The sequence below is a fragment of the Phaethon aethereus genome, assembly GCF_964289735.1.
Source record: "Phaethon aethereus genome assembly, chromosome: 1".
Taxonomy (NCBI): domain Eukaryota; kingdom Metazoa; phylum Chordata; class Aves; order Phaethontiformes; family Phaethontidae; genus Phaethon; species Phaethon aethereus.
Genome location: NC_138575.1, coordinates 134,105,539 through 134,127,902, shown reverse-complemented (window position 1 = coordinate 134,127,902; position 22,364 = coordinate 134,105,539). Strand labels below are relative to the sequence as shown.

The 22,364-nt window shown below is 39.7% G+C and overlaps 1 protein-coding gene across 1 annotated transcript in view; it reads right to left on the bottom strand.

Moving 5' to 3' along the window:
- The window catches only part of SH3KBP1 (SH3 domain containing kinase binding protein 1), a gene marked incomplete at its 3' end in the record, with an annotated part of 205,045 nt that overhangs the window by 20,311 nt on the left and 162,370 nt on the right, over positions 1-22,364 (bottom strand). Inside the window, exons 9-12 of the mRNA XM_082011118.1 lie at positions 14,659-14,760; positions 10,648-10,699; positions 6,681-6,761; positions 4,094-4,256 (exon numbers count right to left, since the gene is read on the bottom strand). Coding sequence (XP_081867244.1) covers positions 4,094-4,256; positions 6,681-6,761; positions 10,648-10,699; positions 14,659-14,760 — 398 coding nt within the window. The remainder of the gene's footprint in view (positions 1-4,093; positions 4,257-6,680; positions 6,762-10,647; positions 10,700-14,658; positions 14,761-22,364) is intronic.

Genomic DNA, 22,364 nt, shown 5'->3' with positions numbered 1-22,364 from the left:
CTTCTGATGCCATAAGCTGATGACAGATGGCCTGAACCTCAAGTCATGGCAGCACTTCATGAGCAAAACACAAAGAGGCTGGAAACCCCATTTCAGACTTCAGGAAGTCTGTGATAAAGGAACGTATGTTTTATTAAATGAAAATTTGTGTTAAAAAATGGAGGAAGTCACAGAGTAAGTGAATATATATCCAGTTAAACACTGTGGTAGGGTGAAAAGTATTCCATGAACTAAAAAAGACAGACAACCAGTTTATGACCGGAAAAACAAACTAGTTCTACACTAGTCCTACAACATGGCAGGCAGTCTGCACCAGGAAGGAAACAGAAGAGATTTAACACATTCCTAGAAAAATGTATTAATTAGTGAGATGATAAATAAGGGTATTCTCAAAGTGATCTACCTGATCAATTAGTTTTCTTGTCTTTTGTCTTTAACTTCTTAAAAAAAATCCCTTATATATTTGTAAATCTATACGAAGCAACATAGTTTCTTGGCTGACAGGGCAGTGAGCATCTGACTGAGTACTCTGTTTTGCACACATATATTTCCTAGCAAACTGAGAGCACGACGTGAGTTGGAAGCACTCTAGGAAATGTGAGAGTATGGTTTTGGAGGAGATTCTTACAATGGTGTGATTTAGGGTTGAAAGTCACAACATTTACCGTTTGACTATGAAAGATATCAATATACATGACAACAACCCCACAAAAAAACCCAACTCTGTTGTCAAAAGAATCAACAGCCTTATTAAGCCAATCTACATCCATACTGTTGCGAAAGGAGTGGAGCCATCCCTTCTTGGTCACAGAGTCTCCCTCCTTCTGCTCATGCCCATGCAGATAGGCTGTCAGCTTGATCAGACAGATGATCAGCCTGAAAGAAACCCCACACTAATAGAAATCCCACTGCAAACTGATTAATTGCCATCTGGAGCAACTCCCTGACCCATATGGCTGAACGGCTGCACAAATGCTGGTGCTAACATAAGGGAGGCTGCAGGAACAGGCTGCCAGGAGAGGGCACCTGCCCCTGTTAGCTGCAGCACAGACACAGATTGGTTTGCACTGATTGTAAAAAAGCACTTTCTGTAGGTCTTTATGGCTTGCCTGATCCAGAGAATTGACTCATCGGTAATGGTATAATCACAGGTATGTCTAAATAAGCTGTGAAACCTTTGGAGCAAACTCTCTCTCCCACATGGTTTTTGTCTCTCCTATTGCCCTTGAAGCCCTACTTTGCCTGGAAGGAAGGAGGATTATATTTAAATGGAAAAACAATCATCATCACAAAAAGTCAGTGAGATGCATAAGAAGCAAGCCACTTGCTCAGAACAGAAAAAAATCTGCTAATCAGCAGCCACAGAAATCTCAGGGGACTCACTTTATAACTACAGCAATTTTCCCCCCTAGGATCATGTATTGGTTTTGACTGGGAGAGAGTTAATTTTCTTTATAGCAGCCCATGTGGTGCTCTGTTTTGGATCAGTGACCAAAACAGTGTTGATAACATGCAGATGTTTTAGCTATTGCTGAGCAGTGCTTACACAGTGTCAAGGCCTTCTCTGGTTCTCACCCCACCCCACCAGCGAGGAGGCCGGGGGTGCACGGGGAGCTGGGAGGGGACACAGGCAGGACAGCTGACACCAACTGGCCAAAGGGACATTCCATACCATATGACGTCATGCTCAGCGTATAAAGCTGGGGGAAGAAGAAGGAAGGGGGCGACGTTCGGAGTGATGGTCTCTGTCTTCCCAAGTCACTGTTACGCGTGACAGAGCCCTGCTGTCCTGGAGGTGGCTGAACACCTGCCTGCCCGTGGGGAGTGGTGAATTAATTCCTTGTTTTGCTTTGCTTGTGTGCTCGGCTTTTGCTTTACCTATTAAATTGTCTTTAGCTCAATCCATGAGTGTTCTTACTTTTGCCCTTCCGATTCTCTCCCCTGTCCTACTGTGGGGGAGTGAGCGAGCGGCTGCGTGGGGCTCAGCTGCATACGGGGTTAAACCACGACAGGTCAGCAAAAAATTCTGCTGGTTCAATTTTTATTCTAATTGCCTTAGGTTTTTCAGATTCTGGAAATGGATACCAGCAGGTCTGAAAAATATTTTCTATCATTAAATTGAACTAATTTAAAAACAAAATGCCTTTACTGAAGTGACTGCTTCCATTTGAAATGTCACATTTCTTAATTAATCAAGTATTTCAAAGTTACTCCATGGATTATTTCATTATGTGGACTTTCTGCCCTCTTCCTATAAGACACCCTTAGAAGTTAGAGCTTGCCAGGCAGAACAGCTATATGAGATAAATCCATTAATTTGAATTAGCTGATAAAGTAATTCATAGGGAAACTTGCTAGCACTGTGATCATCAACATGCATCATCATCTCCTTAAAAATCACTCTTCCTTCTAAGATTTAATCTAACTACTGTTACAAGTAAAATTCTTCAAATATAATGGTATTAGATAAAGAGAACAAAGCTTTTTTTTCCGTGTCAGACATAGCAGAGTCTGGACAATTAAGAACATAACAGGGTTATTGTTTAGGTCTGCTTTTTCACTTTGTTAACATGAAAACTGAAATACCTTTAAAAATGCATGGTTTATTTATACAGTTTTGTACTTGGTAAAAAGGAAAACAGAAGAGCAATAAAGCACCCCTCCACATCTCTAAATGTTTAAAATATTTATAATATGTTCAAAATATTCCAGGCAAGGGATAGAACAAAAGAATAGCTACCCCATGGCATGCCTAGCCAGTGAACTGAACACTAGGGTATGTAGCGGTCTTGCCAAGAAAACATGATGTAGCGAAATCTAAAGGTCATAGCAAATACTTGCTTTTCGAAGCATGCCCAAATGACCAGCAGGTGTGGACTATATTTTGGAATAACTGGGCAAGCATGTTCAAAGCCAAGGAGTCCAAAAGAAGCTGTAGTAGTAGCACCTGGGTAGAAGGGTAAGTTCTCAGAGATGCACAGGCAAAGCACTTCAGTAAGATGAAACTGGCAGCCCAAGGCAGGCACCGTTTTTTTATTTTATGTGTCTCAGATTTCACACTGAGAGCATTTGTTTAATGAACCATATGTGGAGGCATGAGGGGAATCAATACCTAGTATTTCTATTTTATTCCACTCTACCCCATACTCTGTTCTGGTATTTAATTCACCATTTAAACTCCATTAGTTCAATGGCAGCTAATTTTTCTAACAGTACAATAGTAAAATTATTTCTATGCCTATATTCTAGTATTTCTGCAAGATGTGCATCTTGCCCATTTTAGGCAACTGTTTTTGTCTGGTTTTCACCTATTTCCATCCACCATGCATAAAGGAAGTCTACAGCGCACAACAGATGCTGTAGACTAATGTCGCCGTGTAGACTTGATTAGGACCACAGGCCTTTAGTTTCTGCAACCTCTGCTTTTCCAAGCTCTAGCAGAGATTAAATGGAGTTGTGTTGGCAAGTCGAATTTCTCAGTGCTCCTCAAAGACTGTAATCACCTCTGATAAAGAGCATCATGTGACTACAGACTAACAACCACCATTAGAGCACAAATACTTGACAGCAGTATTCTGTGGTGGCACCAGCTTAAAGAACATTCTATGAAGACACATGTATTTTGCTAAAAATTGATCTAAAATGATCAAAGAAAACAGACTGAAACCAAACTGACAGTATTTGAAATGTGCATTGTCTAATGCTGTTCCTCAGTACAATGCAAGCTTTTGCATTGACTTAGTGCCCCAGCTAAACTGGGGTAATTTGAGTTAAACTAAGAAAGTCAGCATCAGCACAACATACTGATGCAGAAATTTCCCACATATTCTGCAGTGGGAACTATGATGTTTCAGTAACAGTGTGTTCATCAGTAGAAATGAACTAGTAATTAACAGTCTAAGACTGTTATTCTTGAGAAGGTAAGTTAGGATCCAGACAGATGACTAGAAGTCTTTTTTTTTTTGCTTTTTTTCCCCCTTTAGAACCAGTTTACCATGAAATAAATTGTGACATTAACTGTAAAAATCTAAATTCCTTAAATGTGTGTTTTTTCCACTAATCCCAAAAGCACTGGACAGAGGAAAAACAATACCTTGTATGAGTCACAGGCACAACTGGTCTTTCTGGTCGTCTCGGGGGCAAGGTACCAGGTCTATTCACAGAGTTTGCTTTGGGTGGCCGAGGTTTCTTCGGAGGTATAGCAGGAACTGAAGGCTTCTGCAAGTCTAACGGTTTTTGCTCTCTCTCTGATCTTTCTTTAAATCAATTATGTCCAGAAAAAAAGAACATGGATATTATTAACTGGAACTCATTTGCATTCACAAGTCTACAACTAAACAAGAAATCTGGAACTGTAGATATACTGTATAGAAAGAAAAAGCTTATCTCCTTTACACTTCTGACCTAAATAATTTGTTATTTGAAATAATGTTTACCACAATCAGTTGTTTGCTCTGCCTGACCGTTCCGCCTAAAATTCCTCATGGCTGAAATGTGTCTGCAGTGTCTGACTGGAAATGCTATTTTTTATTTTAGCGACTTACTGATTTCTGAGTGTAAAAAATAAGAATGGCAAAAAATTACATACCGTATGGAACAATTTCCCAAGAGCACAACTTATATCAAATTCTAATATGAAACAATATTAAGTTAGAAGGTCACAAAGATAATTATGCTGGGTATTCTTAATATCGCTTGAATAAACAGGGAAATCCCATTCCTGAGGGGAAAAAAGTGTGTTTCAAGTGAACTACAGTTAAATGAAAATAAAAGCATTAAAATTCAGCAATGTTTGGCAGGACATAAACCCCTCAGTTTTTCTGACCTTTTATTTAGGTTTTTAACCACAGACTTATAACTGAATTTTCCAGCTTGTCAGTGAAAAACTGGATCATTTGCAGAACTGATTATGCATAGTTAGGAAGTGCCACAGTACTAATATCCAATGCCAAACACAAATCGCCTGTATGTAACGCACAATACACATGAATACCTCTTGTAAATAATATGCTCTAAATTCGTAATACAAAACAAACATGTGAACATGTTTACCACACCATAGGAAACCTGATTGTTCTTAATGAAAGGACAAAACTATCAAAGAGACCAACGTTTTGCTCTCTGTATCCTACTATGTCAATACCCCACTTCCCTTGACAACACTGGCTATGCTATGTCATGGATATTACACCTCTGTATACACATAAGAGGTATTGGGAATGTTACAGGGTATTGCTTAGTGGGTTCTAGGTTTCAGTCTGAGAGGATCATGGAATAAATCACCAGAAACACAATCCACATTAGATTTGGAATAGTCCAGTAAGTGACTGTTGTTTACAGGCATATGCACTTTTTCTGTACATTTTCGGCTGATGCCATCATTGGGTCCTCTGGAACATTGAAGCTTTTCCAGCGTATTGTGTAATTTTTACACACTTAACTCCTACAACAATTTACACTGCGTCAGTGTCCAAGAATCTAAACTATGTATGAAGGATGGGCTAGGCAGCATACCAAAACACAGCGTAAAGAACGTTCCTGTGCCACCCCTGCTGCCCCACCACACCAAACAATTCCTGCCACTCCCTGGTACTCCAGAAATGTAGGCATGACTCCTATGGCCTCTTTTCAACATTTAGAAAAGTTATAGATAACTACACTGTGGGACAGTAACATATATAAAACTTCCTCCACCGTTTTGACAGTTGGCATTGTAAATCCAAAAAGGGAAAGCAAAGGGGTTTATTGCTAAGATAACCATGAGAAGTAGCACACATAACCAGAAGAAAACATATGTAGATGGAAAGTGCTAAAACACCTGTCAGATCACTAAGACATATACCTAGAAACAGATCTTGGTGCAAAGTCTGAATGTTCTGGCACTAAATTATAACTGCCTATTATACATTTAGACATGTGCATACACATGCCTTTTAAAAGACTGCAAGTTCAAATACTTAATTAAGAAACCCCATAAACAAACTTATCTGCACAATCTAATAGTCCACTTAAACATATGAAATTTGATGCCATCTTCAGTTAGAAAATTGATGTAACTATTTTCCCCAAACTATTCAGAATGCACAATGAACACAACGAAACCATGAAAGGTTTAATTTGCTTGTCACTGCTCTGTGTGGTACTGTGCCCCATTTCTTGCAATGTTCAAACCTGGCTTTGAAGACAGAATTTTTTCGTCTCTTCACAGGCTTGCCTATGACTTCTGTGACTATGATAATGGGGTGATTCATAAGCATTAGTGACTATATGTTCACAAAACCCCCCTGTGATGCAGGAAAACCACCAACCCTGCTTTTAACTAGAGAACCAAGGCATATAGATGTTAAGAAAAAAGTACACTCGATCAAGGACCTGGGTTTTACTGAGCACAGAGCTTTAGACAGCATTTTATGTATTGAGAGCATATCTCCCCTGGACTTAGTTGAGGCTGCAAGTAATTAACAGCTCTGGATTGGTACAATTGAATACCCTGAATTCAGCCCAAAAGCAACGATGAGATCCTTTCCAAAATGCATATCATCACAGATCTATCAGAGTGGGAAATAAACATCCAAACAATACACTTAATGAAAACAGGGACTGGGAAATGAGGATGCACATCAGTTCCATCTCCCGTGTCTCTCTGCAGAGAGCAGGCAGCAGGAAAGCACATTTCATACCTTTTTCTTCTGTTCGATTAGGAAGACATTCTGGCCTTTCAGGAGGTACCTTTTTGATTTCATGCTTTCGATCTGTGGTACCTGTCAAAGAAAGGAAAATTTAGCATTCTGTACAAGCCAACAAGCTAGCATATACAGCCACGTAAGATTTAATTCTGCAATTTCTTAGGCTTTTGACACTCTCCAATTTGAAAATGTCTTGCTAAAACTGAACATAGATCTAGTTTCAAGTATTTGCTTACACCATGATGACAAAAAAGCAATTGGATGTTTATGTTTTCACAGTCAAGTTCACAGTTTCCAAAGCATGCACCTCAAAAGAATAGGCACTTTCAGACCATTCTGTGGAAAAAAAAAAAATCAGTAGCTACAGATTTTTAAATGTGGACAGATCCTTTACCGTTGTAGGCATACTTAACTGAAGAGCAATTCAACAGTGTGGAAATTCATTAGGAATAAATCAATTTAATTGGGCATTTCTGCCAAGAGATTACTTAATGAATATACAGGGCTTATTTAACATTAAGTTAACCCCCCTCTTTTTCACCTCTAGTACTAGCTGTTCACTTCCACATATTAGAAGGATGAGAACAGCAGCACCAACAGTATTCTGCATGACTCTTAATCGACAGCTTTTGGCCTGGAGATGTAAGGCTCTGCCGCCTTCTGCCTCTGTACTAGAGACCCTGACATACTGACTTGTCTTGCTGTAAGGAATATGGGAAATTGTGGCACCAACAACGGGAAGATTTTGCAAAAGCTTCCTGGCACATGCAAGATGTAGTCCTCTAGTCCCTGTACTGTAAGAAATGCCTTACTGGATATTGGCTTTGCTGCATTGGCTAACTACTAGGTCCTAATGCCATTTCAACTTAGCAGTCTTGAAAACCACTTTAGGTAACACTATTAGTATTTCAATAAAAATTACAGTAGATGACTTGCAAGAAAAGCCGAGGAAGCAGGGCAGGGAACACAGGGCAATTTTTGCTTCAATCTATTCTATTATATGCAGTTCTCAAGTATATTTACATTTTCTGCATGTGCTGCTGCAACTCTCTTCTGCAGCTGGTTCCTAGAAATCAGTACTCATCAGTGCAAATTGCTCATCAGTGGTGATCACCGGCCATTGTTTCTTTATATAACTGTGCTGTTGGACAGGCATCACTGTATCAGTTACCATGTCAATAAATAATACTGAATTGCCATTTTACACTTGGACTTGATGATCTTAAGGGTCTTTTCCAACCTAAATGATTCTATGATTCTATAAAAAATACGTCACTCCTCAGAGGAGAAACTGTTGCTAGAAACCAATTAAGGCCTTTCTAAACACAACTTATGCAAAGCACATGTCAACATACTGATAATTTTGCACATACTAGTGTGTTCAAGAAAAAAAGAGACACAAGTCTATATACCTAATTATAGTAAGATTAACAGTCATCATTAACACACAAAGGGACACTCTCAAGCCATGTCAAAAACAATGAGCCTGCGAACACTTCAGGAGCTTCCAGGATCAGGTATACTCCCTACTTGGGTTCTAACCCTCAAATTAATCAGTAACCCAGGCAGGTATCCTGATCCTGCCTTAGCTGTCAGGAGAACGTCACCTGCAAGGAAGCTCTGGTGAACTCCGTAGCAGCTCCCAAAGGGACTCAACAGAGTATTCCCATCCTCCAGCCTAGACACAGTTGTATTGCTTATCTCAGCTACCCAGTGAAATGCCTACTGCTTTGCAATGACTGTGTAAAGGACTCCTGCTCCTAACTTTGGTTCTCCAGTTTTCACCTGACTTTGTAAAGTAGCCCAGCACAGATGACCCTGGCAGTCTACTGCTGTGCAGAATTTGGAAATACAGCCAAACTTCCAGCTGTATTATAATACAAACTAGACACCTCCTTTACATATGTACAGCTTGTACTACAATTCCAATTCGCTGCAGTGATTTTATGCTCTGCATCAGAAGATACTGATACATAATTATTTAGGCTGCACCTGACAGTTCTCAATTTATTAATCACACTATGACTAGTTAAATATGCAGAAACATTACTGGAAATTGTTAGCTACTATCAGCATTAAGACCTGACACGGGGATGTGGTAAAACACAGCGCTATCTTGGTAAAGTGATGATTTGACAAAGTAGAAGATGTCAGGATGGTAATAAACATAGGCTGATTTTCACATCTAAATATGTATCAGAAGAAACTCTTGCACATAATCAGCCAGGACTTGTCAAAACTGAGTATGAAAACAAAGAACAGCAATTACCTTGGGTTTGCCATAGATTTAGATGGCCTTAATCAAACTGTCTGCACCCTTTATGCATGCATTTTTCCTTCTGAGAATGGGCACATTATCCTGCTATGGTGACGCAGCTAATGCGTTGGATGCAAACAGGGACAAATATATTAAAAGTATTATTCTCTAATTATAGGAGTTTAAATTGAAAGAAACATATCGTTTTACAGAGCGTTTCCAAAACGTGTCAGGCTGTTAATGTCAGTTGTCACCAAGACACCTTCAGTAAGCAGCCACCACTAGATGGCAAAGTTATACTGCTTTCCTTGGACACTGTTACTGATCATAAAATATCTATGTTTTCAGGAGTCTCAAGACAGAATGAAGAACAAACCATGGCTGTCAGTAAGGAAACCAAATATTTGTAGTCATGATTCTGTAGCTAAAAAACTGCTTGAAAAATTCATACTATTTAAATGATAGCCTATCGATTCACAGTAAATTGTACACTGGTGTAACCTGTTCTTCTATTAATAGATCAAGACTGTGAAAGAGGGAAATTTACTTTTTAAAGCCCTGAAAGCTGGAACAGACCACAGTGACAAGAAAAATAATCTGGCTAGATTGGACGTGTTCATTTTGTTTTTTTAATGTGTGCCCGCAGTGGGGAAGCGGTACTGCTGCTGCAGAATTTTAACAAATCAACTGGAGTTAAGGGATTAAAGAATTCCAGCCATAGTTATGTTTCCACCACAACTGCAACACAAATGAAAACTCTGAGCATCCTATGCCTTGTGATTTGTGATTTTACATGAATGGAACAGGAATTTGGTTTCTGAGGTCAGAACTCTCAAGTGTGTAGATTCTTTAACTGTTTCTAAGTTTCATGGAAAAAGTAAATCATGCAGGCAGTTTTGAAAATTTGCATTGAGAGTTTGTTTTAAAACTACAAATAAAAGTGGTTTCAGCTCTCAGTATTTATACACAATTCAGTCTAACATATTCCAAAGTCAGCTTTGCTAGCACTCATCTGTTTGGAAAACATTATCAGCCTCTTAATACATTTGCAACACCACCATTATCTACATAACCAGATTCAGGATAACTCCTTTAAGTTTTATACTTATGGCTATAAAGTATTGAAAATCAAGAATCTAACTATGGCATAGAACCTAGAGACAGACAGCTGGCTCCAGCATTCATGCAGATCTGTAAGATTCAGATTGCAACTCAGACGGGGACACTGTATTACAGCCAAGTTCTCTGATGCTATCATATAGGTATGCAAAAAAGCTCTTTATCTCTAGAATAAATTAGATCTGTAGGTGTAATGTGAATGCACTTTCCTCCTGCAGGTATTATTAGACTCCAACATATTGGGTCTATACTGCAAAGACATGTGCACAATCTACTTCAGTCAAGGAATGGAACTGGAGAACTTTTAAAAGCTGGAGTATCAAACTCTCTCCAAATTAACATGCTTTAATAGGCAAAATATATTATTTTAAAACGGTGCAGATGTATTGCCTGCAATACATTGAAAAAGCACACCACAGTCTTTCAGGTTATGATTTTTTGCAATTTGACTCTGATTTATTGTTGTCTAACCAATTCCTGCTTATCTATTTTGCTACAGATGAATTCTGTATAAACTTCAATACACTTATGTTAGACTGAGATGTGCTCACTGACATGTTCTGTACAAAATCAGCTGCACCTTACCTGATCCTTGTTTGATGACAGGAGCTGATGGAGGTGGTGGTTTCTTCGGTCTCTAAAATTTAATAACAGAAGAAAACAGATTGCTTCAAAATGCCTGTAAATCTCATTCATACAGAGGTTGGAGTTAATGATACATTGCTTAACATTAACAATTACAGGACTTGAGACTACAGATCTATCACATATTTCCCCTGAAATAACTTCATTAAAATTAATTTCAAGAGAGAAATTGACAAATAAAATTATATTTTTCTACTTTTGCAACTGAAATGTCCTGCTGAGGGGAAAAAAAAGTCTAGTTTATGTGCCTTAAGATTAGAGAAATACATGACCTTTGGTTTACTGAAGAAACCCATTTTTTTTTAATTTAATCTTGTCAATATTCCAACCCATTTGGGAAAAACCCAACACAAAAAAACAGCTTGCTGTGGCAAAACCTGAAATGTGGTTTTTCAGACTCATAAATGGGGCAAAAATGCAGAATACAGGAACTGCTGCAAAGGTTACATTTTATTCACTCGTGATACATTTACAGCTCCAGTTCTAAGAGACAGCTATCAGAGTTTTAGATGTTTGGTGAGTAAATATTAATATAAATAAATAACCAATCTGTACTTTTTACTTTTACCTTCTCTGTTATGACCATTTTCCTAATAACTGTAATGGTATGGTTGAGAAACATGATGACCAAATCAGTGCCAGAACCATTTCTCTTCACCTGCAGGCTAGGGGATGAGTGGCTTTCCTTCCATGTTGACGTGTGTATACGCACACACACTATACTGGCAACCACCATATATATCTTGGAATGAATACAAAAATAAATGGAGCCATGCCAGATCAAATTACATACCTTAAGTCTCACTATTCAAAAAAACCAAACTTTAGAATAAAGCCTAAGTAAAAATTAGTAATTCTTTTCTTCATATGTCCATATATCCTTTTTTCTGAGAAGGACCTTATTTCCTTTGCTACAGATTGATTGCAATCACTGTCACTACACTGCTGGCTATGCAACGCTGTATATTTGCCTTGTGGAACTACCAATAAGATGATGTTTCCAGATATGCATAGCTTTGACAAACTTCAACCAACCAATTAGGTTGATATTTTCTATCAAACTCATGTTTACTCCTCCCCGCCCCCTTATTTTCTATATATCTGCCAAATGGCTCATCTACTTTCAAGAGAGATCAATTGTTTTGCTCACTTGCAGTAATTAGTTCTGCCTCTGCCCTAGAACTCTCATGTCTTAGTCTGAATGTTGACAGGGAGCTGGTTTTGTGTGAAGGCTGAGTCCTTGCCACTCACCCTTCCTTTGGAACCCCTCTCAAATCTACCAAATGTATTTATCCCTGGAGAAAAAAAAAGTACCAGTTTTGCATAGATTGAGTAAACCTAACAGCTTACATCTCCAAAGTTGCCATCCTGCAAACCTCAGGTTTCTCCTATCATCTTATCCGAACCACACCACCTCCTGTCATCAACCTGAGAAACCTGTGGACAAGAACTCAGGAGCTCAGAATGATCTTCTCTAGCCTGGCTGCTGTGGGCCATCGTCCATGAACAGTGAGTCCCTTATACTCTCAGAGACACTTCTGCATGAATTTAGGCAACATGGCTCAAGGTTTAAATGCAGAAAAGTGCAGGAAAATGTGGAAAGGAAAGAAGATGGGAACAATGAATGTCTTGTGATAGCAATTGGGGTTTTGGTTGACAATGGCTGCAGTGTGAAATAGTTGGTGCTGAGCATCCAGCAGCACAATATACACATATTCTGGAGCGGTGTGAGCCTGATCTCATTGACTGTCCATACGTCGGCAGTTGGAATATATGAGGTGCACTCCTTTAGCACATCTTTTGGCTTAGTTCTCATCTGAAAGGAGCCTAGTTTGTGTCCTGAGACTTGTCTTCAAGGCAAACGAAAGCATAGCAAATGTAGATGGATGAGTGAGAGATTCCCTACAAATCCCACTCTTGATTAAAACTAAAACACTGATGTAGATAAACACAAAGGAGACAGGATCCTGTGGTTCATTAGACAAAGTGGCTTTAACTGGAAGCTGATGAGTGAAACATACTGTTTCAAAAAGGGAGACAAAGATCAGAAAGGAGTTAGCGTGAAGGAGCCCTAAGACTGTGGAAGGAAACATGGAGAAGCAAGGAGGAATTACAAGGGTCTGCGGCTGGATGAGATAACTGAGAAGGTGATGGAGACAGACTAGAAGTGATGCCAACAGAAAGGAAACCAGGATTGGTTGGACAAGAAGAGAACAAAACTACAGAGTAAGGACAAAGAGTGAGAGGGGAGAAGAAAATAAGCTGGATAAAGAAATTTGGTGTAGGGACAGAAAGTAAATCCAGATGGTGATTTAGACTCAGGTAGTGAGCTCAGGGGAAAATTCTGTAATTGAGACCACCTGAGAGGTGGAGACTGGGACTAGGCAATGAATAGAAAAGGTCTGGGAGAAATAGCCATGTGTGGAAAAGCATCAGGATTGGAAAACTGGGGACTGAACAAGGAGAAGGGAAGAGATCCCAAGCTTTTGTTCAACAAGCAGAAGAACTACTGCAACAAAAACTTTCAGACCATGGGATGGAATCCAAGTTTTCTGGATCACATCAGAAAATACCTGACAAAACCACTGGAAAACTATCCATTTCCTTGCCTTTTAGAACCGATTCAAGCAAAGACAGACAGCCTAGAGTTCTACCAGTTACTTAGTCATGTGGCCAGATCTGTGTCATTTTAAAAACTAATAAAATTTTATTCTCCACATTTACAGCAAACCTAGCTGCAGTTTCTAAGTGTCTGAATTTTTAATTTATTCTACAAGTTATATTCATCGTACTTTAAAGAATCCCCCCCTGCTTAAAGATATCTAATTTAGAAGTTCAAAAAGACTGAATAAATTTCACCACAGAAAAAATGCGTAAGAGTAAAAATTTTTTTCTTCTATAACAGGCTCACTATGTCTTAAGGTTTATGATTTCTGCCTCTTCTGGAAATCACTTTCTTTTATTGCTAGGCCTAAAGCCAGGATATCCACTCTGCTATGGAACTGCGTTTTCATCTCACACAGTTTTTGCTGCTCTTCTACCTTCATTTTCAATAATTATCATGTTAGCTTTTGTGAGTTGTTTAATAGTTGCTTTATTAAGCTTTCCAAGTTATTTAATTTTTGCCTCCAGCATCCAATTTTATTGCCAAAGATTGAAGCTGAGTGTCAGTAAGTCTCAGTTTTATCACGGAAGGCTTACGCTGTCACTGTGAAATACTCATTAAAAGCCTGACTGCAGGCTCATAATATACCAGTGATGACTGAAAACGTTCCTAAAAATGAAACGGACTTTTGGGGGAAGCTCTCCCAGGAAGCTGCAGGATTTCTAAATATTGTTTGGCAAATAACAACACCGTCTCTTTCAAATAAATAAAAGGTGAAAAAGCTTCTGCGTAGATTTTTATACCTTCTTTTCTAATAATTCTCAGAAAGGTAAAGAAACATGCCTCTGAGACACCAAAAGCTCACTGTTGTCTTTCAAATCTCACAGTTAAAATTTCACCTTTTTCCTTCTGGAAGAGTGCTTGACTGCTGTCAATCAGCATGCAGGTGGTACACTAACTTTTCATATTCCACCACAAAAACAATGGAGAAAAGTTAACAATTCCAGTCGTCATTGTATCACCTGACTCAGCAAACCCTGGGACCTCCAGTTCTTCTCTCTCTCAAACTTATGATGCAGGACAGAGGGCTTTCAGAGCAACATAGTGGAGGCGGACTGACTGGATGGGCCAACAAAACCCTTCAGAGAAACTTCGTAATATGACTTTGAGTGCCACACGTTCTCTTCATGGATGCTTTGTAACCCAGAAATTTGTTTTCTTTACCGTTTTTTTGTTATGAAGTTAGAAGTGAAACTTTGTCAAAATCACATATCCAAAAGAGAATTCCTTTCAACTCCACTTTCATTCTGTATTCTAAAGCGAAAATGAAAGAATACATTGCTTACCTCTTTTTCGAAATCAGAAGGAAGAAGCTTGACAAAGTTATCTGGAAACACACCTCGCCTGCCATTGAGTTCTCCTTCCCACCAGCCAACATCAATGCAATCCTACAAAACAGTAAAATAAAATTAAAACCACAATGTGCTTGTGCGCTGAACAGATTTGTGTGCTGAAATGCTCTTTTGCATAACGTCCTGCCTTTTTGCTAGAACATGACAATTTACTAGAGTGCCAGGTTAACAGGGTAATCTGCCAGATAAAAACTTCAATAATCACCTTGCTTTACATCATCTCATGGAGCAGCTAGGAAAGAACAATAAACATGCTGCAAGAGCTTAAGCATGTCTCTGTCTAAAGCAAAACACTGTTTCACCATTTCATCTATTAAACCAGTAAGCATTTTGAGCACATCTGAGGCTACTTCTCTCTGACTTCATTTTCCAGAAAGACAGTAACTTAATTAAACTTCATATATCCCAGGAGGTAAAAAAGCTCCTTTATTTCCCATACTTTCAAGAAAAGCTTGACACATTAGAATTACTTCTGAGATTATTAGATTTCATCACAGTCCAATTAAGAAGGCATTACACACCTTGATCAATATCAAGCATCACCCTTTTCTGCAGCATTTTTGAGCAACACAATGCAGTGTGTGTAGCAAAACAACGTGCAGCTAAATGCTTGCAATAAGTGAACTGCTAGATCAGTGAGTCTAAATGATGAAAAAAATAGTACAGCTATTTTGGTAATGAATAATAGTAGTAACAGAAGCCACGACCATTTCAGAAAAGGTTAAAATTGTTCCTTAAGTCCTGGATGGTCTAGTTATTTTTGTGTTTGCCAGAGAGAACACTTCCAGTTGAGATTTTCCACCACCTTCTTCTCCAAAAGCTGTAGCTGAACCAGTTCAGCTGTTTTCCAAAACACAGTTATGGGAAAGTCACCCATCGTACGCTCCGTCTTAAAACCATTTCAGCCAACTTTGGCAGTTGGCTCAGCACCAGGCTGACAAACCTTTCTACCCTCTTGAGCAGTAGCCCTAGATCTTCATGTGGCTCAGAGCTGAGACATGAGGGAAAGGGAAATCCCACAAACAGTGCATGGGTTGGACATGACAAAAACTCACCAGGGATCCTCCCCTGTTCTATGACAGCCAGGGCTACAGAGGGTTGGGTTTACAGCTTGGATCCCACATCATCTGGCAACATCAGCCTTAAGCAATCACTGTGGCATCACCACTTTCACAGCTACAGATCTGGACTGACCAAACCATCTGCACCTGCCAGGTATATCCAGCTGTCCCGGTAGCAGAGCCACACTGGAACTGCTCAAGGGTTCAACATGTTGGATGTTCCTATCCTAACATTTCTAATCCAACTGTGTGGAAATTCTCCCAGATTTAATGAAGTACTTTTGCTTTTCAAAAAATCACATTTCACCGCTGTTCGGAAAAGGTCAGTTGAAATTCAGCAGCTGTGTTCTCTGAATGTTTGGTGGTAGTGATGTAGGTCTAGCAGTTCTAGCTTGGGGCACGGTCACTGTTGCAGGTCATCCTGCGGTAAGGATTCTCCATCACTCTCTGCTGCAGAAACTGAGTGGTTCTTTTCCTGTAAAGACTTTATCTGGGCTGAGGAAAAAAGCATGATAATGTACAAAGCTGGCTCATTACAACCACCTGACTCTTCTAGCTTTTCAGTACAGTGAGAGTGAGTGAAAAAGCTGTGCATCTGGATCACCAGAATATAGGGACAAGCAGAACAGGGGGGTATGGATATAAGAAAAGTAGGCAAGAGCGGGCTGGTAGTTTAGGAAAGGGAGAGGCAACAACATGCACTAAATAATTATATAGATTTTCACAGAGAACAAAGCTAAAAAAATAGGACAGATGCAAACGAAACAGGCCAAATTCTACAAGCCTCGTATATGCTATGAGGCAACATCCTTCCAGAAACAGCGCTGCATCAAGGGGTCCGGAATCTTAACAGTCTTGTGGTGTGACAAAATAGCCTCGAAGACATCAAGTGGAAGTGCATGTCTTAACACTATTTATCTGCACAATTTGGTTATGAAGTCATACCCATTGTGCAGTACATGTAAAAGCTCTAGGGTTAAAAATGTCACATGCTCAAATCAGTCACTGTTGTAGCCATGTGTATAGGGGAACAGGTATGTTCCCCTATAATGTTAAATATTTGCTAAATGTTAAATATTAAATATTATAATGTTAAATATTTTTTCTGAATTTTTTTCAAGGTGAGTATCCAAAATGAACAAAGACTTTAAAGTACAGCCACTGTAATCTTCATTTCATCCTCTGCCTAGGAACCATCATATCACACCCTCACAACTTAGACAAGTTTTGAAGATAAATGCTTACACAGCACGCACACACTACAAAAGTACTGAGGGGGAAAATAAGAGAAAATGAGTATTTCTTTGCCTAGAAGAAGTAAACAGTAGTTTAAATAGGGGAGAGGATCCACTAAAAAAATCTGAATGTGAATGGGCAATAAAAGATTGCATGATAATACATGCATGCAAAATGGCCTTATCGTTGTTACATTTCCATCCTGCTACAGGGATGACAGCAGACTGCAAGTTAACTTAATGAGGTCTACTCAATACCAAGAAAATTCTTAAAAACATTGTTCACAATGACTCTGCTTCTTGATATTTTTCTGTAAGTTATAATCCATAAACACTAGATGATTTTTGAGAGAAAACAGACTAGCAATAAAGACGATCATTGCTTTTATGTTTGGGGATTTTTTTTAAAGTTATTTTTATGTTCTAGGCTTTTTATTTAGCTTATTTAGTCCAACTCATCTCCTGAGATAGAGCATGTGCTAACTAAATAGATAAGCTAAATAGCCTGGTTTCTTGCATCATGCTTTAGTTGTGGTGTTTTTTTGCCTTCTTATCTCAGTATTTTACTCTGATGTAATGTATTCCTGATGTACTAATGCAGGCACTGAACAAACCTTTCATTCTTTTCGGGTCATCTTCTCTCATGCTCAATCTGTGTTTTTCTCCCTTCTCTTTAGCTAGGTGGCCTTCACCAAGGACACTTATCTTTTCTAGACCTTCCCGGGCGTTATCTGGGATGTATTTTCCAGGTCTGTTAGACTGTCAAGCCTTTGTTAGTGACAAGGCTGATCCTTGACTAGCTGATGGTTTCAAAAAATCCACTGAGGGAATACAGGGCTCCATGAAGGACCGAGATAATCAGCTAGTCATGCACTGCACGGGCAGGCACTGCGCAGGATTTTACTCTTACCGCAGCGCCAGCACCCCTCATCCCTGATGTGAAGGCGCCCTCCCACTTGGCTCTATCTACTTGCACAGCCTAGTAATCAGTGCACTCAACCATTCTATCACATGCCATGTTTTATAATGCCCTCCATCCCCTACGCTGCTAATCTGAAATTGCCAAAACATTTATGACCCAATTTAGGTTTTGAAAAATATTAGGAATCATTCAAGCTTCCAGAGATGAAAAGCTTGTGCTTTGACGGATAGCACAGCTTAGTGCTAGCTAATAATTCTGACTAAACAACACATGACATCACATACATTCTTTGTAGGTCAGATGTTTTTACGCTGTTAGGAAACACAAATCTTACTCCTATTTCTTCATTTCATTACACACATGAATTTTGTATTCCATGCTTTTTCTAAAGCTCATTTTTTTTCATGAAGACGCTGTTTGTGTTACACGTTCATTAATCCCAAACAGCTGCAGGTTTGCTTTTTTCTCCTCCCCAGCTTGTCGCTCAGGCTTATGCAGCCGATGGCCACACCGGATTTTCATACGGTAAGTAAATCTTTAAGCAGGCTCTCTTTAATTTCCTCATTTACTTTATTTGCCAGAGGAGGCTTCTGTGTCACTGAGCAAAAGGATAGAAAGCGATCTCCCAAATTACACGCTCCAGATGAGATCTGGTGAAGAATCTTACTGGCGGTGCCCTCCTGCTACCCACAGCTGCAGGCTCGCTGTGCCTCAGCAAGCTCTGGAAGCCCATGTATGACGCTGGCAGCAGGTACATCTCCATCACAAGACTGACCACCATACAAGGATCCCCATGTTACAGCTGCACAAGCTGCCTCATGTACTAACAAATGATAGAGCTATGAGGCACAATCAAGGCAACACGATTAAAAACAATGCGGCTGCCTGTGAACATTGAGCAAAAGCTACACCGATACTTCTAGATCCCCATCAGCCATGCAATCCTAAGCATATTTTTTTTAATATATCTTCACGTGTTCAAGGTCAGCAAAATGGCTGTAATTTCAAAATGCAGATTTCATATAAAAGCAGTCAAGCTATTACAATCAAGTATCAATATTCCAAAGTTTATTAACAAACCCAGTGGATCCCTGCTTTATCTCCACATTATCCTGACAGACTCATTACCATGTAAACAAGACAAAAATCAGACACTGAAATATCCCAGAAGTTCTATGAAAAAAAGTATTTAAATTACTAAAAATGCATCTTATTTTATTTTAAGAAAAAAACCCAGAAAACAAAATATTTACAAAACTGAAAAGTAAGGCATGGCAAAGAAGTAGAAATTATGTTTGACAGATACTAGAGTTCATGCAAGTTAGGTTGTAGCTGGGCCAACATTTAGCTACTATAAAAATCAGCTCCTACCAAAGCTTGACTCAAGAGGCTATACTCATGTACTCATTTCAGTGACAGTGCAATCAAATACCTTACAGAAATCCACTGCCAGTTCTAGTTGCCAAGCCTGTGTTCATTGTTCAGGCAGAGGCAGATTCATGAAGTAGAGAAAACAAAAATGTAGAGGAAATTTTAGCATTTTCTCATTGAAACACAAATCTTGGTTGTACCCTAATTTCCAGGGAAGTAGTTCCAAAATCCTGTCTCTGATGAATTTAATTCAAATGCCTTTTTAGTGAACGAAGTAAAAGGAGGGAGGAAAGGCAAAATGAAAGGATTGAAAAGCTCTTCTATGGCAGAATCAACATCCATTCTAATTCCAAGCTTAGCAGACCCCAAATACATGCTAATAAACTGAACACACTGTATCTATTAGCAACACTCATTTTGTGATAAATATCACGGTAAAGAATTGGACAAAACAAGTGATGAGAAAGACAGAAGTGTTGAGGAATTTTCTAGGAGGCATTTTTAAACTTTATAAGAAATAAATATTACACAAAATGTAATGTCAACCTGAGTTGGAATTCTTACCTACATCAGAAAAAATATTGCAAGAGCAAAGGGTAAACTTGCAAGAAATGGCAACTACCAGAAAACCAGAATACAACTAGCTTTTGTCAACATGTTGCCAACAATTTTAGGGGTATACACAGGCGAACTAAAAAACATCAGTCCTCTTCTTGACATGAAGAATAAGAGGGAGAAGAACTACCCTTCATGTAATTAGAAGTGAGACACGCAAGCTGTGAAGAGGATTGTAAGAGGGAATAATCGGGAAAAAACAGGCATTTTTTTTGCAGAAGGGAATATTAAAACAAGAGAATAGAAGAAAAAATACAAACCCCAAACCAATGATAAGATAAGAAAGACGAGAACAGAGCTCCGCTCTGAAACCTATGCCTGTGGCGACTAAAAGGGAAGGGGGGGGGTGCAGGGAGAGCAGGGAGAGAGATGCATGACCGGAGACCAGAGAAAAGCTGTGCAAAGATATTTTAACATACAGGCAAAGACAGTTTCCATTTGGAGCACCAGATTTTTCGTACTGTTACTGAATGTAAGTGAAATGTAGTGAAAAACATAAGTAGGGTTGACAGCATAAAATCATGGCTTAGTCTCCTCTTAGCAACAGCAGTGATCCTGTAGCCACTCTCATAATGGCTAAGAAAAGCCATAAAACACTGGAGCTGTGCTTCCTCCTCTTCTGGGTGCAAGAATCACGACATTGCTTTGTCTCTTACGCACACAGTTTAGCTTAGCAGTAAAACTACTGCTCTTGCATTAGAACAAACACCGTGTTGTTCCTCCCCTCGGTGCTCTCAATCCAACCATAAAAAAGCAGAAGCAGCTGGAGACGGAACAAAACGCCCCAGCATAAGGCTCCTTATACTACGTAGTCTTACAAATACTTCACTCACTGCACAGAAGCAGCTGTACCTAGACAGACACTACTGAGAAGATGCTAGCCCCGGTCATCTTCCCAACCCAGGAGTACAGCTGGTCGCAAGACAAGAACACAAACTGCCCTTCAGTCAAACACCATTGCTAGTTTTCTTTGCTGGTAAAAGAGATGACAATGGAGGTTGGTAAGGCAGAAGCTGTCGGTCCGCTGCTAACTTAATCTCTGCTTTGCTACCTGATACCACCTTCAAGACCACAAAATGAAAAGACGCTAGATCATACCTGGCAGGTTACACGTCTCTGTCACGATGAGCCGTGTCCCAGCTATGAGCCTGACGGTGACAGATTGCCCTGTCACGCAAACATGACTGAACTCTCCCTCCTGGAAACGTTCACAGCTTCACAGCCTCTCCCTCTGCTCCAAGTGGGCAGGAGTTCCATGTATCCCAAAGACAGAGAGGGGTTTTATTTTATGTAAAGCTCTCTCTATTAAAAATCAGGCTTGGTTATTAAAGATGGGTTTATTCCTAGCCCATGCTGCTACTGTCCTTGCACTCTAGGCCCAAGTCAGATGAAAAGATCACAAAGGTAATCAACATTTTCTCTGAAAATGAAAAGCAGCAATTCTGGCTGTGAACATGTTTATAATAAAAATTCATTATGTGCATTTTTTTCATTATTTTGCTAGGAGTGAATAAAGCATACAAAAGTACTATAATTTAAATGTCGGACATGCACCAAACCATATTTTCTTCCAACTACTATGCTTTATTTTATTATTTTTTCTTCAATCCACTTACAGGGGAGTTACTGTGTGTTAACAGACTGTTCTTAATCACTTAAATAAAAAAACAGTGGCTATTTGGCTCTCTGCTCAATTATAATGACAATTTTTCTCTTGCCTTTGTTCAGAAGCCCACTGGACTTCATCAGGTCATCGCTGAAGCCAGCTGCAAACATTTGGAGATCGCTCACTGGGAAGCTACCAGCAGCTGAGCAACCTCTCCAGGAAACCTGAGGGCATCTGAGCACGGCTGGTAGGGGCTGCCTAAATAACCTACTCAGTCACTCCACAAAGTACAGCACCGCCACAGCCGGCAGCGCACAGGGAGCATATTCGGGCTGCAAAAGATGCAGAAACAGGTTTACTGGCAGGCAGGTGTCCACTGCTTCGGCCGTGTTTCTCATTTATTTTAGGGGCAAGGATGTTTCCTGCCTTTTCCTCCCAAGCAACCAGGTCTTCAAGGCAGCGCTCGCTCCCTTGTCTCTCGCTACCTTTGGAAGGACTGCCCGTGTCAGGGAGTGCCACGGCCCCGGGTTCCTCTCTCCCCTCCCCAACCTATCTTCCAAGGCATCCCTAGCAAAGGGGGAGGTAAAAGCTGGTAAAAGCAAATGAGAGGTCTTTCCTATTCCCCAAGGTCCCAAAACAAAGGAACAATCTATGCATGTCTTTTTTCTCCTATGTACAACCATAGCTGCAGCTGTGTAACCCCTTGAAGAAATAAAGGCTGAACTTTTAAGCTGCAAATAGGACTTCTATTTTTTCTGAGGGAGCTGATCACTGCTAGGCTGGTCCGCTGAACGTCCTGTTACTTTGTAATACTATTAAAACATGAAGGT